Source organism: Akebia trifoliata, chromosome 9 (genome assembly GCF_017979445.1).
Source record: "Akebia trifoliata isolate Shusen 1 chromosome 9, ASM1797944v1, whole genome shotgun sequence".
Taxonomy (NCBI): domain Eukaryota; kingdom Viridiplantae; phylum Streptophyta; class Magnoliopsida; order Ranunculales; family Lardizabalaceae; genus Akebia; species Akebia trifoliata.
In genome coordinates, this window is record NC_141383.1 from 15403771 (window position 1) to 15428632 (window position 24862).

At 33.0% G+C, this 24862-nt stretch overlaps 2 protein-coding genes, 1 long non-coding RNA gene and 1 pseudogene across 4 annotated transcripts in view; all 4 read right to left on the reverse strand.

Annotated features, from left to right (window-relative positions):
* LOC147394382 (PR5-like receptor kinase) overlaps positions 1 to 24862 on the reverse strand; it is a 70663-nt gene that overhangs the window by 40498 nt on the left and 5303 nt on the right. The gene's annotated exons all lie outside the window — the stretch shown is intronic.
* LOC147394385 (uncharacterized) lies at positions 279 to 1419 on the reverse strand. Its single transcript, XM_086454592.1, has 3 exons — positions 1316 to 1419; positions 718 to 1236; positions 279 to 638 (listed from the first exon to the last, which is right to left on the reverse strand). The coding sequence occupies exons 1-2, from the start codon at positions 1379 to 1381 to the stop codon at positions 784 to 786; spliced, it is 519 nt and encodes a 172-aa protein (XP_086310718.1). The 5' UTR covers positions 1382 to 1419; the 3' UTR covers positions 279 to 638; positions 718 to 783.
* On the reverse strand, positions 1524 to 3651 carry LOC147394386 (uncharacterized). The gene is made up of 3 exons (XR_015181671.1): positions 3362 to 3651; positions 1982 to 2280; positions 1524 to 1877 (listed from the first exon to the last, which is right to left on the reverse strand). It is a non-coding gene; the product is annotated as an uncharacterized LOC147394386 (long non-coding RNA).
* LOC147394387 (PR5-like receptor kinase pseudogene) lies at positions 9032 to 11374 on the reverse strand (annotated as a pseudogene). The gene is made up of 2 exons (XR_015181656.1): positions 11323 to 11374; positions 9032 to 10210 (listed from the first exon to the last, which is right to left on the reverse strand). The product of XR_015181656.1 is annotated as a PR5-like receptor kinase pseudogene (transcript).

Genomic DNA, 24862 nt, shown 5'->3' on the forward strand with positions numbered 1-24862 from the left:
TAAACTATCATACTTGAATAGTTCAAAGTTATAGTTACCTCTCCAAAAACCTTGTACTATCAATAGCTGACAACTGAAATTCCAGCTCCAATAGTCATCCGAGCTTGGGACCACCCTTTTCCCTCCTCCTTTATCCGGGCTTGGGACCGGCAATGTAAAACATATAATTTTACATTAATGGAGTTAAAAAGGGGTTAGCTAACAAAAAAAAAATTGTTATAAAAGAAATTATAAAATATACATAGGTAAAAAAGTCTATGTAGTAATCCATTTCATGCAAACAACTTGCACACATAAAGGATGAGAATGTCATACCTACTGATTTGTTGAATCTTTCAGTCCATTTCATCTATTTAGGCTAGTAATGGACACAATCCCAATTTTCAATATTTACAGACCATTATCATAAGTTTTTCATAAGTAAGCAAACTAACAAAATCATAAGTTTGTCTCAAAAAGCAAGTATCACAGACCATTATCCAAAACACAAGATTCACTTAATAAAACTAATAAAACTAACTCATTCAGAAGTTTTTCTAACAAAAAAATGCATCACATCAATCATTTGGCGGCTGTGTCGATGAGTCCAGTGGAGTTGGGAATGTACAGCCCGGTGGAGTAGGGAACGTGCCGCCAAACTACAATAAACATATCAGATTATCAAATATATCATGTTTATATATCTAAAAACTAAATAAATATAAATTTTTTACTTACACATCGTGATAGGTTCATTACCATATGTGCCAGATTATCAAACTCAACTTTATCAGCTTGTCTTCGTCACTCGGCTTCATCCTTATCAGCCTGTCTAAGCCGTTCGGCCTCAATCCTATCAACTTCTCTAAGCCGCTCAAACTCAATCCTATCGACTTCTCTAAGCCGCTCAACCTCAATCCTATCGACCTCTCTCTGTTTCTCTATTTCATTCCTAGCCATATCAAGTTGATGCTCCAAGGATGACCTCTCATTCTCACACTCCGCCCTTTCACCAGCCAAATTCTCCTCTAATGTTCGTATCTTCTCTCTCAACATGGTTATCTCTTCACTATTCCTGGAAGAGGATGAGTCCTGACTAGATGATGACCCCCACAACTTTGTGGGAGTCGGACCCAACCCAAATCCACGAACTCGACCGGGTCTCTCTGCACCCATGACCTGACTAAGTACATCATTAGGTCCACTTGTATCCTTTGAGCCCTCTGGTAATTTTTCGAGTATTTCTTGCATTTCCTTCTACAAAAAGTGATGATGTAAATTTTATAATTATTATATAACTTTTTGGAGTTCTATAAAATAATGTAATTGCACTTACTATTTTGATAGCAGCATCATCATCAACAGGTACCCCATCTTTATGAGAATGGGTCTTTATCCACATTTCAACTCTGTTGGGGGGTATGCCAGTATCATTTTTATCTTTCTATTAAGACATTGATGAGAAAATAATAGTTAATTACATGATTATACTAAATGGACAATGATAATGAACTAAATATTATTATGATTTATAATACCTCTTCGTGGCGAAAGCAAGCAAAGATTTTTGAACCAGACGTATGTAACATTGTCTGCTGCGAGCGATTATTCTTATTTGTCTCACTTCGACGTTGTATTAAGGAAAAACAATTAATAAAAATATCATGTGCAATGGTAACAAATCTGAAATATTAAGCATGTAACTCTAAATTCCAATAATCTATGAGTGCTGCCCACTGCTCATTAGGAACACCATCGGGACGATGCTCATATCGGATTGCATCATCATCGTACACATCGTAAATAGTACGTTTAAGACCGCACTTGTAGTCCTTCCATTTCCTACCCATTGTTTTCATGACAAATGAGCGATTCTCTCCGACAATTTCGAATTTTTCCTATATATATCAACATGCCAATCAAATATTATATCATTCTAACAGTTTCCAGTAAAGACAAAAATAAAATGTATTATAATTATGTTAAAACATATGTAACCTACCAGTAGCATTTGCCATGCACGCTCTTTGTCATCTTTATCAATCTTTCTCCACGATTGAACATCTAAACGAAACATACGTGGGTCTCTAACTATAACCCCACAAAAGTTAGACATTTTGGCACATGTTTTCCAAATGGTTGTTTTGCCTGATCAAATTCTATTCTTAGCCTTTTATTTGGTGGGAGAGAAAATAGGCTCAAGCACCTTATTGGACCCCTTCTTTTCTTGGTAGTGGATCCAGACAACCCCTCATCGGTCTCATGCTGTAATGGACTTGACTCATCCTCTGAAGGGTCCATCTAAGACATGCAATAAACAAAAGAGTTAGCACACAATATATTATATGAAAAATAAATTAAATAATTAGTTGTCATTTCTAACCAAATAAGCATACCAATTAACATTCTAAGTTTCAATTGATTGTGGAACCCTTATAAGCAACAACTTTAATTTCAATAACTCAAATTACTAAACAAATAAGAAAACTCCAACCCTCAAGAAGTAGATACAAGTTCACATTATAACATAAACTAGTAAACAATAATACCCAATAAAAGTTGGGTATCTTTAAATATCAAATTACCAGAAACAAAACAAATCCCATAAAACTTAACCCATAATTATTAATCAAAAACTAAAAAATTCCTTCATAAATTTCCTGAAACCTATATAAGCATACCCAATTCAAGATTCTACACAACATCCAGCATCGAAGTAACAATTTTACTAAAGAAATCCATAGTTCTATAAAGAAAAATGAACAAAAACTCTAAATTTCATGAAAAAAAAAAAATTTGGTTCAATAATACCCCATATAAGTTGGGTATCTTTAAAGATCAAATTACCAGAAACAAAACAAATCCTATAAAACTTAACACTTAATTATTAATCAAAAACTAAAAAATTCCTCCATAAATTTCCTGAAACCTGTATAAGCATACCCAATTCAAGATTCTACACAAAATCCAGCATCCAAGTAACAATTTTACCAAAGAAATCCGTAATTCTATATATAAAAAAAATGAACAAAAACTCCAAAATTCATGAAAAAAAAACTGGTTCAATAATACCCCATATAAGTTGGGTATCTTTAAAAATCAAATTATCAGAAACACAACAAATCCCATAAAACTTAATCCTTAATTATTAACCAAAAATCAAAAAATTCCTCCATAGATTTTCTGAAACCTGTATAAGCATACCCAATTCAAGATTCTACACAAAACCTAGCACTCAAGTAAAAATTTTACCAAAAACATCCATAGTTCTATAAAGAAAATGAACAAAAACTCAAAAATTCACGAAAAAAATAACATTCAAGACGTAATAAATGGGATTTATCATAGTAAATGAGGTTTAAAAAGCAAAACCTTTACAAACCTCAAATCTAGAGAGCCTTGGTAAAAAAAACCACAATAAGTTGAGCTTCTACGCCTTTTCTAGGGATAAAAACTATAAAAAAGATGAAGAGGGAGATTAACAGAGAGAGTGCGTTATAGACAGAGAGAGTGCGAGAGGGAGATGGAATGAAAGAGGGAGATGTACAGTGTAAGAGGGAGAGAGGAAATAAAATGAAATGTTGGCGCCAAAAATTCGCGATTCTTCAACGATTTCCGCAAATTGCTGTCGGTGTTGCTGTGTTGGTGGCCGTTCACAACCAAAACGCCTAAAAAAAATTAGATAATTCTCTGATTTACATATGAATTGGGTAGCGTTAGCAAAAGTTAGTGTTGCAATAGAAATTCCCTTATTTACATATGAATTGGGTGGCATTAACAAAAGTTGGTGTGGCAATAGAAACTCTCTTTTTTAATCCCATTTAAGGCTGTCGATGTATGCTTATTGGTTCGGAGGTAGTAATATTCAAATCCAAAAATTTTATCTAATATCTGAATTCGAATTCGAGTTGGATATTATTCGATATCTGATAGGATAATATAATTATTTTCATTATTAAAAATAATTATTATTTATTATATTATTTATATAAAAAATTAATCAAATAAAATAATATAATATATATATTCTTTTGATTCAGATATTATCAAATTCGAAATGTTAATATCCGAATCCGTATCCGATAAGGATTCGAATATATAAAACTATCCAAATATATTTAACATATAAGTATTTTTAAGATACATCTCCTAAAAAATATATATAGTCGATTAATTCGGTTCAATTTCTAATCCAAGGTGGTTCATTTTTTGGATGACTCGGTCGAGATGAGGAGTTGAGTCAATTGATCTGTCGAAAGAAAAATTTTGCCGCTTATACCCCAACAAACTAAATGTGTTAACGACGAATCGTTAATTACTACCATTAAAGATTGAATTACCGACGTTTAAAAAACGCTGTAAAACATACTTTATAAATTTAATTAATTTTTAAAAATGATCGGATTAAATTATCGACGATTATCAAGAAAAAAGCCGTTGTTTTATGTGTATTAGTGGCACATGAAGACTGTTCCCATTGCGGTCGGTGCTACTGCAGTTACCACTGCTACAGCACCGTTATCCCAACGGTAATACACCTTCCCAGTCCTTTAATGAAAATCGATATGAAAGGAGATTAATTGAGTGCCCTATTAAAGAAGGCTGATTGGTAGACCGAATATCTATCAGTACTCGTGATCTGGGGAGTACCCAGGGAACTCATAAGTTAAATCTTTTTTATACATTAAAAATATTCGAGCCAATTAATGGCGTTTCCATAAACTGCCTTTATTTTTAAGTATTGCCGACGGTTTAATAGAAAAGTGTCGTTGCTTCTTGTGTATTAGCGGCACATCATGCTTGCTAATACACAAACATGGGTTAGAGGTTTTGGAATGGGCTGATTTTTCATGAGGATGATCTCTACGGTGAGGGGATCATCCTCACCAAAAATCAGCCCATTCCAAAGCTTCTAGCCTTATGTTTATAAGTTGAAAAATCGTGGACCGTCCATTTTTTTGTAAACCATTTTTGATGGGGTTAGAAGTTTTGGAATGGGCTGATTTTTGGTGATGATTATCTCCTCATCGCAGAGATCATCCTCACCAAAAAAATCAGCCCATTCCAAAACCTCTAACCACCCATGTTTTGAAAAATGTTTTACCAAAATGTTTGTTTCTTAACATTTCCCTATACATATATATAGGGGAAAACATATGTAAAAACAATGTAACATTAATAAATTTTCAAAATATGGGTTAGAAGTTTTGGATTAGGCTGATTTTTTGTGAGGATGATCTCTATGATGGGAAGATCATCCGAAAAAAAAATCAGTCCAATTTGAAACTTCTAACCCTATTAAAAGTGATTTAGAATGTCTACCGTCGATTTTTTGCCAATTTTTATCAATAATTTGTAAATTACTTTTGATGGATTTAGAAGTTTATGATTGAGCTGATTTTTTGTGAGGATGATCTTCTCATCATAGTGACCATCTTCACAAAAAATCAGCTCAATCCAAAACCTCTAACCCGTATTTTGAAAAACCATTGTTTTTTCATCGATCAAATTAACGGCAGTTATAGACACGCCGTTATTTATAAGTATTAGCCGCAGTTTTATAAAACTGCCGTTGTTTCTTTTGTATTAGCGACACATAACAACCGCTGTTAAATCATTTTTTATACATTTAAAAATTAATCGAATTAATTAACGGCGTTTATATAAAAACGCCGTTATTTGTTTATTATTCCCAGCGGTTATGCGGAAATTGCCATTGTTTCTTATGTATTAAGGGCACAACATAACCGCCGTTAACTCGTTTTTATACATTTAAAAATTAATCGAATTGATTAATGGCGTTTTTAAAAACGCCGTTATTTTTATGGTATTCCCAGCGGTTATGTAGAAACGGCCGTGGTTTCCTATCAATTAGGGGCACATAACAACCACTGTTAAATCATTTTTTATACATTTAAAAATTAATCGAATTAATTAATGGCATTTTTATAGAAACGCCGTTATTTGTATGGTTTTCCTAGCGGTTATGTAAGAACTGTCGTTATTTATTACGTATTAGCGGCACATTGTAACCGCCGCTAAATCGTTATTATACCTTAATAAATTAATCAAATTAATTAATGGTATTTTTATTAAAACGCTGTTATTTGTATTGTATACCCAGCAGTTATTTTGGAACTGCTGTTGTTGGTTAACAAATAGAGGCGACTTTTTGAAAATGCCGTTAACATTCTACCACAAAAAGACGCTGTTTTTGTAGTGGTTGTATGTGATTTTATTTACTAAAAGTCTTTTTTTCTATTTTTTATATCTGTTTTAAAAATATTAAACTTATTTGCTCATCAAAATGAAATTATGATTATTTAATGAGCCCAACTCAAAATTATCTAAATTTGGGCTAACCCGAACTCAACCCGATTTTATAATATCAAGCGTAGGTTGAACTTGGGTTAGTGAACTTAGGCCTAATGGTTGAGTTCAGTTGAGCTCGGTTTGAGGGTTTTACTCCTTGGGTTGAGCCTGGGTTTACCCTCCAACCCAACCAGGTTGCAATCATATCTAAAATTGATGCTCTTAGTGACATTCTTGACGTGGCAGTGAACAAAGATATGAATCTTTTTCTCCAAGATAGAGAAGGAAAAGATCTATTCACATGCCATGTCAAGCGTGCCAGTTTATCATTAGTCTTATTTTTTATCCAATAAACCGTTGACTTCAACTTCGGGTTTTGGTGACAAGATCACTGGTTAGACTTCATACATTTTGATAAATTAAGGGATTTTCTCTTCTATTTTTTCTTTTAAATTGATGGAAAGTAAAAGAAAATTTCATTAGGAAAAGTGCAATAGCATCCCTATATATAATCCACGTACAAGAAGCTCTAAGATGGTAGATAGAACCATAGTTTGACAAGAGTCAACTCATAGATTTTTTTCGAGAGTATGTCCTTAAGGGAGTTTATAAGTGTAGTATGCCCTTGATTGAGCTGGCCTAATTCCATTGATTGTATAGGAAAAAAGATTTACCTCACCCCAAACTCGTATCATGATGAATATCTCAATCTTGATCCCTGTAAAAAATCTCCAATTTAGGAGGGGTTTCAAAATCAAGACCCTTTGATGATTAAGTTAGCATTGAAGCATGAAGGATGAATTACAGAATAAATCAAAAGTTCTTTACTTGTGTATTGGATTTATTATTTATAGACTTTGAGGATTTTTCTCACATTAATAATTCTTCATGAAAATCTTGTAAATATCTTCATATCCACTTTGGATTAGGATATTTCAATTTTTTGTCTTTTTGATTTTGTCTTGCACTAGATTTCGTGATAATAATAATCACTTACAAAATTGATTTGAGAGTATAACTTGTATTAGAATCCTAGAATTATTGGAACACTTTTGGTAGGATTCAGTCTAATTTTCTAGTTATATCTGTAATATTTCTCCTTGATGAACGGACTACTTGGCTGTATTTAATCGTGTATTTTGGGTTCTGATACATGTCACTCAAGCCATATCCTTTCAAGGAATTAGTCTAGTTTACTCGCAACTGTCTCAACTAGATACATTTTTTGCAGCGGATAATTTTATCCACCGCTATAGGGACACCACGCATATACTTTTCTATATGGCCTGCTCATCACTCCTTTTTCAAATTTTTTGTAGGCCAAATTATAGTCCGTTGGACTTTTAACCTATCTTCCATCTCTTCTAACCTCAAAAATATGAAAAATAAAATAGCTTTCTCATTTGATTTATGACCATCCTTTCATAACCATCACTTGATGGGTGGGACAAAGTGCCTAACACCTTCCTTGTCCCTCAACCAAACCTCCACTCCTAATTTCTTAGGTAGACCATCCTTATGCCATTGATGTGAGTTACTAAAAGTCAAGAAATTAGTTTTTCTAAAACAACTTTTGGTGTTAATTCACACCTAAAACATTGAATGGTGGTGACTCCTAAACCCACGTAGATGAGGTTCAAACTCTTGAGTCTCACAAGTCTACAATTGTCTTTCATCTTTTCCCCCTTCAATTTTATTTTCATTCCGCTCCTCCCAACTTTTTCAATAATACCCCTCTTACCTTACAATCTTTCCTTTTTTTATGATTTTAACCCCGAAAGGATGCCCATGCTATAAGTATGGGCAAACTCTAGTAATAATTAAATGAACATGATTTCTCATGTTTAGGATCTGATGACTTTCTCACTAAGGCTTTAGCTATTAGTTGACAATGTTCATACAATCATTAAACTTGTGCAGTACCATTACATTTTTTTTAGCTAAGCAAGCAAGGGACTAGTGGTTAATGGGGCAAAGATGGGTTCAATGGGTTTTGAACCTTGGTCATGGGATCAACTCTCCTCAAGCCTTTTAATATTGAGCTAAATGGCACCTTCCAGTACCATTACATATTAACATTCCAAATTAAAATAAATAAGTCAATAATGGTAAATAATGAACAAGATGGTTCATGGACCAGTCCAAGCTTGAGGCCACACCTAGAGGCAAGGGCGGATTTACAGTGGGATCAATGGGGGCACTTGTCCCCATAATTTTAAGAAAAATCACAATGCCCCCTTGATAATTGGATATTTTGGGTTTGCCACATAAATTTTTGGCACTTGGCCCCATTCCCACCCCAATCCCCATTCATGTTTCTGGGTTTATTAGAACCCCTCTACTTGCTAGATATTTGGTAGTTGCCTCCATTGCCCCTTGACTCATGTCTTGTATCATAGATTAACAATAAGTGACCTAAATACCCTTTTCTTCAACCTGTAACAAAACCAATGAATTTTCACCTCAAATTCACGTGCTTTAATGGAAAAAAATAGTTTTCCCCTCAACAAGAAAATCATGGCTCCGCCCCTGCCTAGAGGACCAAAAGTTAGGCTTGTGTTAGAGCCTAAGATTTAATATATATATATACATGGTGAGTGGAGCCTTTATTTTGTGTATTGGGAAAGTACAATTATTCTTTTTTATTGTTAAACATCTACTATAAACCTATTCGTGCAAAAGAAAAAAAAATTACCATAACATGTTTAGCAAAAGTATAAATTACAAATGAATTCCATCTGGTGATGTGCGATATATAATTTCTCTCAAGTTAAAGAAATACTCAAGTACTTAATAGAATAACAATTTCATAAAGTTGTGGTGGTTGAAGAAGCTAGTGGTGGTCTTGAAGGAGAAGTAAAAAATGGCATTGGGGGAATATGCACTTCATCAAGACTTCCTTCCAACATCTCCAACACTCTATTCATTGCTGGTCGATGTGATGGATCCATCTGTATGCACCATAATCCTACTAAAATCATTTTACGTGCAATTTCTTCATCCTCTGCAGTTGTAACTCCATGTAGTCCAAGATCGTTGTATGTATCGAGACGCTTGTAGATCCAATGTGGAAAATAAACTTCACTAATATTTTCTACTCTTGGATCAATATTCTTTCTTCCTCCAACCATTTCGAGCACCATCATTCCATAACTATATACATCTGACTTGTGTGAGACTCCTCCAAAGTTTCTATTAATTAATTCTGGTGCAATATACCCTGGAGTTCCTCTAGCACCCGTCATTGATATGATACTCTCTTTCTTAAGACACAATTTCGCAAGCCCAAAATCAGAGATTTTTGGACAAAATTCTTGGTCTAAAAGAATGTTATGAGGCTTTATATCAAAATGTAATATTCGTGTGTTACAACCACGATGCAGGTACTCTAGTCCCCGAGCAATGCCAATAGCAATTTTGTATAATGTCTCCCATTCAAGGTGAGGATGTTTCTGTAATGGATTTCTATCATATATAAATTTTTCAAGAGATCCATTGGGCATGAATTCATAGATAAGAGCTCTTTTAGAATCCTCGAAACAAAAACCTAGTATAGTGACAACATGAACATGGGAAGTCCTACTAATGCTTGTAATCTCATTAATAAATTCTTCTCCATTACCTTTTGATTCTTTCAAGACTTTCACAGCCACCTCACGCCCATCATCTAGCTTTCCTTTGAACACAGCACCGAAAGCTCCTTGGCCCAATTTGTCCTTAAAGGAGTTAGTAATTTTCTTTATTTCTGAAAATTTGTATCTCTTTGGAATCAGGGATTCATTTTTTAAAAACATCTTCACACTTTGAGTGTTCCTTGTTTTCTTTTTCCACAAGGCCCAGTTATTTGAAAAAATATTTCTTCTCAAGCAACAGAGTATGACTACCAATGTAGCTGTAATAATAACTCCAACCAATATTGCTGCAATTGTAGATAAATAAAGGACAAATGAGATTGTAATTTATATTTGGAAGCTTGATAAATTAATGTATAAGAGGGAAAAAGAATAAGAAAGATAATTTAAGTTATATATAGACAGAAACCATAATAGAAAGGGTTATTTAGGCATGTGCCCACACGTTTTGGTCAATATTACAGATATTCCCTGTGTTTTCAAATTGATGATATGTTATGCCCCTAGTGAGTTAGGTTTTGTTTGAGAGACTGAAAATAAATGACCTAAAATTTGACTTTTTCATCTTGAAAATCAATCATTTTTGTTGCATTTAGCCTCACATCGGACACAAATTGCTTTGGGGTCCAACTCTAAACCAATTGTAATGAGTGGAGAGGCCAAAGAGCTTATAAGGAAAGAGATAAGGCAATGAATGTCTGATGTGGGACTAAACTCAACAATTTTCAACTTCTTGAACCTAATCTTCCCGAAAAACCTCTTCTTCAATCCATCATCTTCAATATGTTGTAAAAATTCCTTCATTTCTCTAACCAAAAGTCCATCATTGTCCTCCAAAAATATTACCTTGCGCTTGGAGTTTGAAAGAGGGAGAATTTTGAGGTTGAGGAAGAAGGCAAAAATCTCCTAAGCTCTTAAATGCTTAGGTCAACTATTTCTTATGAATTCAATCTGAAAAACTCTATTTAAAAATTTTTATGTAGTTAAACGCTACTGTTAACTATATCTTAGTACTCAATATATTGTATGACATTAAACTTTGATTTTTCTACCCAAAATTCTATTACTCTTCAAAAACTCTTATCTTGTTCTTACAACAAAGGTTGAGGAAGATAAGATCTTAAGCTTGAGAGGGTAAAAACTTTACTAGTTGAAGTTGACTGGTTTTAGAGAAAAAATGTAGAATGAAGATGACTGGTTTTGGCATGAAAATCCGCTTGACATTGAAGATGCAGGTGTTTAAGTAATTTATTTTATGTTAGTCTCTTATGGAAGGCCTAGGTCAAACAGGCATATCCCCAGTTCGAAAACATATGTGGTATCTCTCTAATATTGACCAAAAAGTGAGGAAGCATTTCCAAATAACCCTAAAAGAAATTAGTTTGATCGTTATGTTTACCTATAAGAAACTTTTTCACTCGAGGCCCTGCAAAACAATCAAGACATGGGGTTAGTTAGAGGGGTGAAAGGAAACAATGGGATCAACTGGCTGAGCCATTGATTATATAATTCCTCGATATTGAATTGTTTCTAGAGTTTTCAAGAGGGTCGTTGTTTAAAAATTAAATTTATGGGAAAATTACTTAATAGATCATGTTGTAAGGATGTCTTTCTAAATGCACCTTGAGTTTTGCAGTCGTATCTTAAAAACATAATCACTAAAATCTTTCTTTCTTTCTTATTGCCTCCTTATTCCCCTTAATCTGACCGTTGAGATCTATCATTCAAATTGTCGATCTTGACGATTTGTATCATTGATCTCAATGATTCATCATGTTCAAAAGTCAAGATCAATGATTTTTAATCATCCATAACGATGGTTAAAAGGTCAATCTTGAAGATTGGATCAAAGGTTGATCTCAATGATATTAATTGTCGATCTTTACAGTTTGGATCATTGATCTCACTAATTGAAAGGGGGTGAAGGGGGCATTGATAAAGAAGAAGTTTACTATATGGAGTATTAAGTTATTGTGAAAAATAATTGGTATCTTGAAAGAAATTCCTATTTTTCCCTAAATTTTTTTTTTTAACAATAGTTCATGATAGCATCCCAAATGTACTTGACCGAGCAAACTAGAATAAAGACTTTAGACATCACTTTTTCAAATATGTCTATGGTAAAAAAAAGTGATTTTTATTCTTTGAATAAAAAGTGTGAGTAAAAGATGGTTTTTAGACATCATTTTTCAAAAAATCGATGTATAAAGATCAAACATAAACTGATGTGTAAAGTCGCACAGTGTCAACTGATCCCCCTACAAAAAAAAAAAAAAAAAAAAACAAACTTCACTTTAGATGTCATCTTTTAAAAAAATGATGTTTATTTAAGAAAGAGTGATATGTAAAATATTATTTTGTAGTAGCCTATATTTCTTGTCCAAACAACTACAATATGCAAATTTGGTCCAAGGAAAGATAGAGTTGGGCTAGGCTTACTTACATACTTGGGCTCCCAACGTTACTAAGACATTGGGTGTCCCCAAAAGAAGGAAAGCTAACTATAGAACTATCAGGCCAGTTTTTTTTCAAAATATTTTAGTGCACATGCCTTGGAAAACGATATAGAGTGGAATGAAAAAAATAATATTCCTTTGATATATCATTTTTTTTAATAATTAAAATATATCCATAATATTAATTTTTGACATTGTCATGAAATATTTTTATTTCTACAAGATCCAACATGATATTTAACAAAAATATTTTTTTGGTAAATATTTCATTGCAAATCAACATTAATTTCTCAAAATATTTCGGTTTAGAGTAAATATTGACCAAAATAATTAAACTATAAGTATTTGAAACCAAGATAACGATAGATATCCCGGTGAATATAGTAATCTTCAACTGAATTATTCTTTTTTGAAAAAAGATATTAAAAAAATATTGATATTACTTATAAATATGATAAAAATTAGAAATTGTTTACAAAAAGGAATTGTAAATTACATGGAATAAAAATGTTTAATAATAAAAATTAGACATAATATTCATTAATTAATATAAATAAATTATGATTATTTAATATTTATATCACCTTATAGTTTTAACGCATCTTAAGCATATTAGTATGTTCATAAAAAGTGTGCACATAACCATCTATATTTTAAGAGAGTTGCCATTACTACACCAATTTTTACTAACGCCGCAACAACTGTGTGCAATTCTTTGTTGATTTATATAGGAATTGGGGTAGCATTAGTTAAAATTGGTGTGGAAATAGTAGCTCTCTATTTTAATTAGTTAGATACAATATTAATTGAATGAGGGATGTTGATTTCGTGCCCAAACCTAACCTTCACCACGCATGTGACAGACGTATATCCAAGCAAATGTACCAACAAGTTGTCTCGAGTGTACAAGTTGCCTTATGTCGAGTCTCTATATTCCATGTTGCATTGTAAGTAACCATTATCATACCAATAAAATTGCTTGTGGGCTAGTGATCAGGTCCCATAAAGTCTATTATGGGACCATAATTGTATAAGAATTATCTACAATTGATTGACACCTTGTCCCAAATAAACATAAATTGTATTAATTTGTCAAATTATTGAAACTAATAGATTTTCTAACTAATTGCAGGGTTAAAGAGCAAATTTGGAAGCAAAGAATTTTGTAACAATTTTTATTACAAGGCTCAAGTCAAGAGGGAGTAGCCAACCAAAATCCAGCCATCAACTTTGCCACGTCACAACGCCGCGGTAGGTCCCTACCGCACCGCGGTAATCTCGAGGAATTGTGCCTCAAGATTCGAGCTGAACATTCTAGACTCTTTGACCGACGCAATTGCATACTCTTCTCGAATCAACTAAGGTAACAATTTACCCAATAACCTGATTAGAAAAGTTATAAATTGAGGGGTTGTCCCAAAGGAAAGAGTGCCACTTCTTCTTCCTAATTTCTCTGTATGTTTCTTGTTTTTCTTTGAGAGAAGGAATCCTTGTAGAAGTGAGAGCTCAAGAGTTGTTTCTTTCATTTTTCTTTTTTACTTTCTCTTTGTAACTCCATTGTAAGATTATAAAGCTTGGAATCAAAGTGCAACACAGATTGTCTCACTCTCTTCTCTACCATATTTGCTTTATTTCACTTTGTTGTAATTTGCTCCACGCGATGATCGGCTAAACTCTTCATAAAGAGGTCGATGATGTCGGAGCGAGTCTATCTTGATTTTCTTTAAACAATTCTTTTATAACTATTTTAATTGTGTTTGTGAGAAATTTATTAAGTTTGGATTATCTGATTTATATCGATTATCCTCATTTTGATGATTCATGTTTAGATAAAATCAAGCTTAATCATGCTTAATGACAACTTGAGATATAAATATGATAATACCATCTTGATTCACTAATCAACTATACTATTGGATTCATCTACAAGAGTGTTAATCGAATTATCTTCTGATCTACGAACATTGGTTTGTTACATGGACTGAGATCTTATTAGTGTTGTTTAGATTACCAAGATTACTTGCGACGATTGAATTGATCTCTCTAGTTTTTACCTTGTTTTAATCTCTATTCTTGCTTCAATTTCATTTTACTTCTTAGCTGCAAATTTTCTATTCTATTTTAAAATCTATTTTCAAAATTTGTTTTGATTTCAATTTGAAGGGAAAGTTGAATAACTATTGTCTCTGTGGAACAAGCCTTACTCATTAAAGTTTACATTAATATTTATTCATTTTCATATCTGCAATCATCTACTACAAGTCCGAACAAATTGGCGTCGCTACCTGGGACAGCGGTTCGATGCATTTTCATTTCGAAAAGAATCCGAAAAGATTCAAAACATAACTGAAACTTGTTTGCTTCAAATAAAAGCTAAATGAACATAACCAAAGACTAAAATATTTTCATTACAATCCACGATACATCAAAAAACTATTCCAAAAAGAATTTTCCATTTTCGTCAAAATTTAACCGCTTAACGGTAGCCCCTTGGTGCCAAGTGGTGACGTGGCAAAATTTGCCTCTAAACCAGATTTTTGGGAGCAAGTTTCTGACATCATGGACATTGCAATGGGAATATTTTTTTTCTTAGCATTCTGACTCGGATAATCTTGTTATTTTCAATTGAAGGACTCAACAGAATTGACAAAAAGCAACTCGTGAAATTTTTATCCATTGACTCAGCTTCTTTGCCAAGAAGACATCAACTTTCCAACTTTCTTTTCATTTTATTTTTAGTAGAAAACATTTTGTATCAGGAACTTGAAGTTGTAGTAATTTTTTAATTTGATCCGAGGAGGCTCGGTTTGTAATAATTCTAGGGAAGGACGATGATGGGATGAAACTGTCTTGGCCCCTTGGGTTCGTACACCAAAATTGGTGTCGATGGCCCGAGTCAACTCAGATTGTTCATCCCCTATCTAGTACGGAAAGTAATTTTCGCACCACCCACGTAACTCTCGTTAGTGGGTTTCTATGATTAAATTGTACACCTTGATTTGCACATAGTAATAAGGGCATCCTTATGAGGATGACACCATAAGATAAGAATCAGACTTCATTACCAATATCTTGCCCTTCTAGAAAATTGAATTCACAATCACAAATTTAATTAAAATTGGTTAGACTTGGTTTTAGGTCTTGTCGAGCTCATTAAGCAAAGCTAATATAAGTTGCAACAATTGCATTTCTTGATCAAAATCAGTGCCTAAGCCAGATACTGCTTTACTGTACCTTACGTACTAGGGGGATAGACGACTTTTATTCTAGACAAGTGGTGACTTAAGAGTACCCTTGCTCAGTATTGTGTGTCACCTCTCAACCCGAGATTAAACTAGTTACTTTCGATTTCAGAAATTTGTGTTGGAGGCTCAGATTATCACTTTGAAACAGTTAGGAGCTATCTAATCGTAAGAACCCAATAATCACGTGTGAGTTCTTCCCTCTCTTGTGTGCAAATTAATAATATATATTAGGTTAGATACAAAACCTTAAGCAAATTTACATCGTTATAGAGTTTAGGAGAGAATCATGGATCCTGTGCGTTCTATGTGATAATTATAGTCATTCTCTCGAGTGTTGTCCGAGTCTACCCATGCTCCGTGCTATGCAGGCCAATATGCATCATTCTCAAAATTCTTATTGGATGTCGACACCTAGTTCGTTTGATCAACCATACCACATAGATAATTGGTTTTCCTCAAATACCATACCATGTTAGAACGAGTTCACTTAAGGTAGTCATTTTAGTGACCATGATGATTTTTATATACACGATACCTCAATGATTAATCCAATCATAATGTCCCAACAATTTTATGATTCTTAACAATTTTTCGATTATAGAACTGCAGAGCCTGAGTCAACCTTCAATCATTCATTTTTGTCATCTTCTTCAACTTCGTCATTAGAGTCCTTGATGACTGAGTTGTTAAATCAGCAATAATAATTGATCCAACAACAACAGTTCTTTCAATTACAACAGCTCCATCAACAACAAGACATGGTTCAAGCCTTAGTCAACATAGGAACTCAATTGAGTCACCTAGCGCTACTTTTAGAAAAAGAAAATTTTGATAAATTTAAAAATGAGGATATCTCAATCCTAGAAAATCTATTATTCCTCCAAAATAACTTTAGTGACCAATTCCATTCTTTTGAGGAATTCGATGACTATTTATCAATAACTAATAACACTTTATCAATTGAAGTCCTATTAGATTAGCTATCCATACCCTATAAGAAAGAGAGAATGATTATTTTTCAAATGAGATAACCCCTAAGAGCCAACCAACGTTTCAAATCCCCAATGAGCTAACTAATTGTACAAATTTGACTAAGAAAACTGATTCGCCATCTGAGGAAATTGTTGTCCAAGAGGAATCAAATATCAACTTTAATTTTTTAGTCACATAAATAGCAACCACTATTGATCCAACTTCGTACCTTATCAAGCCTATCCTTTCACAAGAGTGTAAAGACCATGTCTGTCTTACAAGTTCTATGCTCTTAGGAAATACATTAGTTGAGAACTATTACGAAAATGTGATAACACTCAGAACTGAGGACAAACAAGAGATGTTGATCATTTTAAAAAATTATTTTCATGTCTTAACAATGATCAAAATCTATTTACCTATCATTTGGGGTAAGAAGTTGATTGTCGTGTTCGTAAAATTAGAAGCTAGGAAAATACCAAAGATTTGGACCTTTTGATAGGTCTATCTGAAGACGTTAAACTTAACATTGCTTGAAAGGCAACCCATGTGTTTTTGTGTTAATAAGTAATGTAGTTAAGAAACAAAATTTTCTATAAAAAACCTTCAACCCTAATCCCCTGCTCATTCTCTTCGTTTTCAAGCCAACTCTCAACCAAACCAATCAATCAGTGCTACTAGGACTGTAGAATGGTTAGCAATTGTTGATTGACTAGTAGAAATAGATGTTGGCCTATATTAAGGAGAAGAAGGCACGGGCCACTGAAAGTTTGGATTTAGATTAAAATGAATTTAATTCTTAGATTAGAATATTTTTTTATGTTTTTTTTCAATTCATAGGTAGGATTTTCTTTATGCAAAACTGTTTCGAAAATTATAATTGTTATAACTTTCAATCTTTTCAGATCAGTTGTAACAAGATTTTGTACATTAATGCGCAATCCATTTTAGATGTGATCTAACATTTTTCTTTCCTTACTGCTTGCATATTGAGAATAATATTTCATTTAGGTTTGGGGTATTAGGTCAGCTCACAATTACATTACATTTCATTCCAATTTAGTTTCATGTTTTCATAAAAAAATCAAAAAAATTATGCAACACTTTCGAAATATTTTCTTCAAAATTTTTGTTTGTATTTTTTACATATGAATTTCAAATATTAAGCTCATGTCCTAACTTTTGATCATAAGTTCTTTTTTGTTATTCCTCATTAAGAAAATTATGAAAAATTTACATTGAAAAATTCACTTTTGAATTAGTACTTGAAAAAATAAGATTTTATGGAACAAGAGTTGACTCTCTTCTCTGTCTAGAGTGTTAGGAAAAACCTAGTCTAGTGAACTATGACTTTTTTATCTTTTGGTTTACTGGTTAGAAGAAAAATAGAATTGAGTTAATATGACTTGGACATCAACCATAAGATTAAATCGGGTACATTGAAAAGGACTACCTATTTTTTGAAAAAGAACATTAACGAAAAGGTGATGTATGAAAAAGTTAAAAAATAAAAAATAAAAAGATGTGAAAATGACCAAATCAAATCAAAGATGCTTGAACAAGAAAAATACAAAATAAAAAAAGTTCAATAGGGTGAAAGTCGTCAATGGTAAAAACATGAGTAAGTTGGAATATCACAGATAAAGCCCTTAGAGGTACTAAAATGAACATCCACACTTTTCACTATCCCAAACAAGATGCGTAGTTTCGAGTGAGAACTTAGGTAGAATCAATCATTCTTGATAGTTAGGAGGTGAAATCTTATTCTTGAAAAAGATATTTAAAAAAAAAAAAAAAATTTACTTAAATACTCAAGTTATTTTTGAAATTGTCTAAATTGAGGAATGAAAGCTTAGAAATTTGTTCAAACGTAAATGACCTTTCACTGATTTGTGAAATATTGTTATGTTTGCCTTACATACTTTGATTTTGATTTTGATATTTTTTTTAAAGTGTTGAAATTTTGTAGTTCTCTACAAACCCTTATGAGTCAAACTAGTCCACTAGGGGTAACCTAGGGGTTTAAGGGCTTACTGTATATGTTAAATGTAGTTGAGAACCTTACGAAAGAGGTGTTGTTTAAATATTAATTTTTGCTCACGACTAGTAAAATCGAGGTTTGGGGGTGTGATCAGGTCTTATACAATCTATTATGGGACTATAATTGTATAAGAATTATCCACAATTGATTGACACCTTATCCCAAATAAACATAAATTATATTAATTTGTCAAATTATTGAAACTAATAGATTTTCTAACTAATTGTAGGGTTAAAGAGTAAATTTGGAAATAAATAATTTTATAACAATTTTTGTTACAAGGCTCAAGCCAAGAGGGAGCAACCAACCAAAATCTAGCCATCAACTCTGCCACATCACCGCACCGCAATAGGTCCCTATCGTGCCATGGTAATCTTGAGGAATTATGCCTTGAGATTCGAGTTGAACATCCCTGACTCTTTGATCGTTGCAATTGTAAACTCTTCTCGAATCAACTAAGGCAAAAATTCGACCCAATAACCCGATTAGAAAAATTATAAATTGAGGGGTTATCCCAAAGGAAAAGGTCCCTCTTTATTTTCCTAATTTCTTTGTTTTTTTTTTTCTTTTAGAGAAGGAATCCTCGTAGAAGTGAGTGCTCAAGAGTTGTTTCTTTCACCTTTCTTTTTCAATTTCTCTTTGTAACTCTATTGTAAGATCATAAAATTTGGAATCAAAGTGCAACACAGATTGTCTCACTCTTTTCTCCACCATATTTGCTTTATTTCATTTTGTTGCAATTTACTTCTCGTGATAATCGGCTAGACTCTCCATAAGAGGTTGATGATGCTAGAGCGAGTCTATCTTGATCTTTTTTAAATAATTCTTTTATAACTGTTTTAATTGTGCTTATGAGAAGTTTAGTAAATTTGGATTATTTGATTTATATCGATTTTCGTCAATTTAATGATTCGTGCTTAGATAAGATCAAGCTTAATCATGCTTAGTGACAACTTGAGAAATAAATTTGATAATACCATTTTGATTCACTAATTACCAATACTATTGGATTCATCTACAAGAGTGTTAATCGAATTATCTTCCGATCCACGAACAATGGTTGGTTGCGTAGATTGAGATAGAATTAGTGTTGTTTAGATTACTAAGATGACTTGCGAAGGTTTAATTGATCTCTTTAGCTTTTACCTTGCTTTAATTTTTATTATTGCTCCAATTTCATTTTACTTCTTAGCTGCAAATTTTCTATCCCGTTTTAAAATATGTTTTCAAAATCTGTTTTGATTTCCATTTGAAGGAAAAGTTGAATCCCTATTGTCCCTGTGGAACGAACCTTACTCACTAAATTTTACATTAATATTTGTTCATTTTCATGTCTGCAATCATCTACTACATGTCCAAACAGCTTGGCTATATTGCTACTACCTTTTTGTGTAGCTTTATACACGTGTGCGTGTTTTGATTGCTCTAGGTTTACTTGCAGGTTGAAGCCTTCAAGTGCAACGTGGTTAGCTAGCTTAATTGGCATGACCATTACAATTGGTATCAAAGCTAACTTCCTCGTTCCCATACTAGCGAGCTATGGAATGGTAGTCGACATCTATAGACCCAGAAGCACCTCCAACACCTCGTGTACACAAGTAACACATTGAGTTCCTTGAAACTTCAATGGCCACTCTAATCAACCTAGTAGATGGCATGACACACCTAAGAGTTCATATAGACATGTTAAAGATAGATCATGTAGACTTGATCAAGTGTATGAATGTCTTTTGTAGACACCCCAATTTCACTGAGCGTATCAAAACTATGAAAGGTTTTGAAGCTCACATTGTCCACATTCTTGATGAAGATACAAGTAGTAGCCTTAGTGCAAGCGCAATTAAGCGAGATTACTGCCCAAGTGATATCCTTGTCAAAACCATTGATTCTAAAGGTCATATAGCCCAGGTGATAGTCTCAAGATGTGTGTACCCAAGCCACAATCATACGGAAGTGCGTGATGCCAAAGAGCTTGAGGACTTCCTTTTTTATATGAAACAACACTTCAAGGCTACCCAACCCAAGTCAGAAGTGGTCAAAGTCACAACATGAACCATGTACCTCATAGATGATGTCAAGCCATGGTGACGCACCAAATTCGTTGAGATTGAATGTAGTTAGTGCCACATTGATATGTAAATGGGGATCTTAACAATTTGGAAATAGAAGTAATAGAGGATCTTACATTTTGAAAAAAAAAAAAAAAACCAAGACAACATCCAAAAAAATCTAATGGGACAATCCTTAGGCCCCAAAAATGATTGGAACAAGTATCGACTTTGGATAAACTTTTTGATGGATTAGATAAGAAAAAGTGTCCATAACTAGCGTAAAGAGACAGAGCGACAGATGAACACCTTGTCCAAGACTCCATTCAATAAGAAAAGACCCATGGGACGACCCATTAATTAGAACAAAAATCTTGGTGTGGTTACACACTCTATTACCAAATATATCCATTCGACGGGATGGCCCAATTGAATCATAACTGATTTTAAGAAAGGCGAAACTACCCAAATTTTAAGCTTTTTTGAATATTAGTTTTTTGCACAAAGAGACCTGAGAGATTTTTTGAGGTGGAAGTTATGAACAATCTCTGCTGGGTATTCCTCATATATATATATATATATATATATATATATATATATATATATATATATATATATATATATATATATATATATATGTCTAAAATAATGAAATGGAAACTCTAAATTCCAGGTCATATATATGGATTTAGCTATTATTTTGCTCAAGTAACAATTTAACTAAAAGAGAAACTATTATATACAATCACTTCAATTTCTATCTAGATTCCTATCAGTTCTAGTTCCAAAATTCCAATCAAATAGTGTGGCTTACACCCCGCTCATTTTTCTTTAGGGGGCTAGGCCCATCTTGCTTTATGCCCACTAATAAAATGAGCCAGATTTGAGTTATGTAACATTAAATTAGAATTTATGTTAGGCCATGTATTTTCGATGACAAAGCCAAGCCCTTTGTATCTACAAGTAGGTGGCACGAGCAAATGCATAGGCACTAAAATTTTACGATTTATGTATTATTAAAATTTTTTATAATATTTTTAAAATATTAAATAAAAGATCTAATTTTATGTCATATTTAATCTATATAATACTGTAAAGCAGTTGTCCCCCACTTTTTTCTCAATCTTTATCCCCTTATCAACGTATCTCAAGGCCCATCTTTGTTCAAATCCTTATCCCATAAAGAACATCTCTGCAGAAAACTTTCAATTTTGCTACTTTTTCTCTCATCTCACTTTCAAAAATGCCCTTTAATTTTATTGTATTTTCTCTTTTACCCTCATAACCCGAAAGAGGATGCAAGTCACATTCCATGGGAAACTTTAACTAGTGATTTAATATGATATAAGGTTATTTTGTAATTTAAAATATAATTAAGGTGAGTTTGAAGTTAAACGTGATAAAATATGTTTTTGTAATTTTAGAAAACTAACTAACTTGGCTATTGGGAGAGTGGGATTGCAATTTTAAAATGTAAGGCCCTTTTGGAATTTACATAACATTTTACGCTGTCCATTAAACAAATAAGAGAGATGTCAAGGATTCAGTAGAAAACTTTACCACTAAAAAAGTTTATATTAATCCCTAAAAAAAGTATGATCACTTGGATTTTTTTGTGTTTCGACATATCTCAATTGACTAAAGTAAGATGGGCCTCACCCATTGGGTCTTAAATCATTTTAGTGGGTGGGAAGAGAATCCATTTCCCCTCCTAGGATTGAAAATGGTCCAAGGTGAAGAAATAAATTTCAAGGAAAATAACCAATCGAAAGCCTTAAAATTACATCTACCAAAGAAATCACTTTTCCACCAATTTTTCATGCCCAATTAATCAAAACCTTAATTGTTTCTTTGATGGCAAAATTTAAGGGATTTACTTACTACGAGGAGGGGTTGCTGGTGCATCCGGCATTGCAGGAGCATCTGCTGCTACGGCAGTTGATGGAGGAAAGCTTGTTGCTGCATTTAGTGCACGAGGGTTAATTTCTTGACACTTCGGGGGAAAACTGCAAATTGTGTTCCTTCCTTACATATATCTATATGTATATATGGGAGCCGTTCATGGGACATATGTAAAAATAATGGTTTTTCAAAATATGGATTAGAGGTTTTGGATTGAACCGATTTTTTGTAAGGATGGTCACCATGATGAGAAGATCATTCTCATAAAAAATCAGCTCAATCTGAAACTTCTAAGTCCATCAGAAGTGATTTATAAATTATTGGTAAAAAATTGACTTTGATGGGACTAGAAGTTTCAGATTAGACTAATTTTTTTTTTTCAGATGATCTTCTCATCATAGAGATCATCCTCACAAAAATCAGTTTAATCCTAAACTTCTAACCCATATTTAGAAAATTTATTATTATTGCATTGTTTTTACATATATATATATATATATATATATATAAAATGGGACGGATCATGGGACTTAGGCAGGTACCACACCGATGCTATCACAAGGGAACAAAGAGAAGTTTGTCAGAGCAATAGAGCTGAGTAGGTTAAGGTAAACTCAGACTTCCCTCTACAATATATATATATATCGTCGTGCACTAAATTGAAACCACGGAGGAAAGGTGAGGAGAATATATATATATATATATATATATATATCTCGTCTTGGACTAAATTGAAACCACGGAGGAAAGGTGAGGAGAATATATATATATATATATATATATATATATATATATATATATATCGTCTTGGACTAAATTGAAACCACGGAGGAAAGGTGAGGAGAAGAGAAGACTAATTGGAGATGTCGGTGATATTACTTTGGATGGAAACTGCTGGAAGAAGAAAAAGAAGAATTATTATCTCAATAATGGAGGGGGACCCTAACGCGTTGGAATTAAAGTGTCATTGTTGTCAAGTCTTCAAGAGTCTCATTTCTCAACTCAGCCATTCATACAGATAATGAAGCAGGTACTTTCCAAAAGAAAAGGTTAAAAAGAGAGAATCAAAGAATCAACGTTGTCTCAATCTAATGGCCTCAATTTTCACATTATTATTCAATTTTAACATCAAATAAATGCTACATACCATAGCTTTCTTAGATTTTATTCTAAAAAGTTTGAATCTGATATAAATAAAGAGTTCATTGTTGATTTTTACTTTTAATTGAGGAATTATAAATTAGATGATTTACATTTGAGTGCTGCTAATATGACATCGATTTGGGCGCATGTCCATGACGCCCTTTGACATCTTTGCTCACAGCCCAACAAACATTTGACATGTGGCGCGAGTGACATCAACAATAGAGAGAACTTCTCATCTTGTTAGCTGCCCACAAATTTAATTTTTTAGATTTCAAATCTTAAAAGAGGTCATTGGGCCCACATTGATTATCACATTCACAATCCAATCACACAACCTTCTAGATTTCGTGAAAATATTTATATTAAAAAAAAATTACTATTTTTCAAACTTGATTCAAAGTCTTGAAAATGGATGGCCACCTAAGACCCAAATTTAAAAATAAAATTTAACGGTGAAATATAATGATTTTTTAAAATTTTTTTATTTTAAAATTCATATAATTTTGTCCTCTACAACTCCAATCCATCGGATCATGTTTTTGAAAGGTGATTAGATAAAAAAGTTTCTTTTTTTCACTATAGCCAGGAGAGAGAAAACAGTGTCAGATGCCAACTCTTTACATTTATAAGTAATTGTATATACTATACAATACTCCTTTTTTATTTCCACATTTTAGAAAACTGTTTATCTTAATGGCTACATCATAGGTTGCACCCATCGTGAATTTTTACGGTCAGTTCCAGTTCCAAGAATCTCATACTCAAACTAAAAGCAATATGAACCGAAGCGTGGTTTTATTTTGACTCCAATTTTGGGTGATTGTGGAACCAAGTTAGACCGACCCATTCACACCCTTGACTAAATCTGCATTTTGAGAAAACATTAATAGTGATTACGATTGTATCCAAGAAGAACACACTCCAAGATTCCAACCCATCTCGAGGGTCAAGAGTCAGGCTACCCTGACAAGTAAGTAAGATTTCAAGTCTTACGTAAGGATCCTTGGGCTGACGTAGCACTGTTGATTTCATTCAAAACCCAGATAAAAAAAACTCAATAAGTTCAAAAGAAGATCTTTTGGGAAGGATCCAAGGTGTTGAAAATGGACAGGCACCAAACTCTGCAATT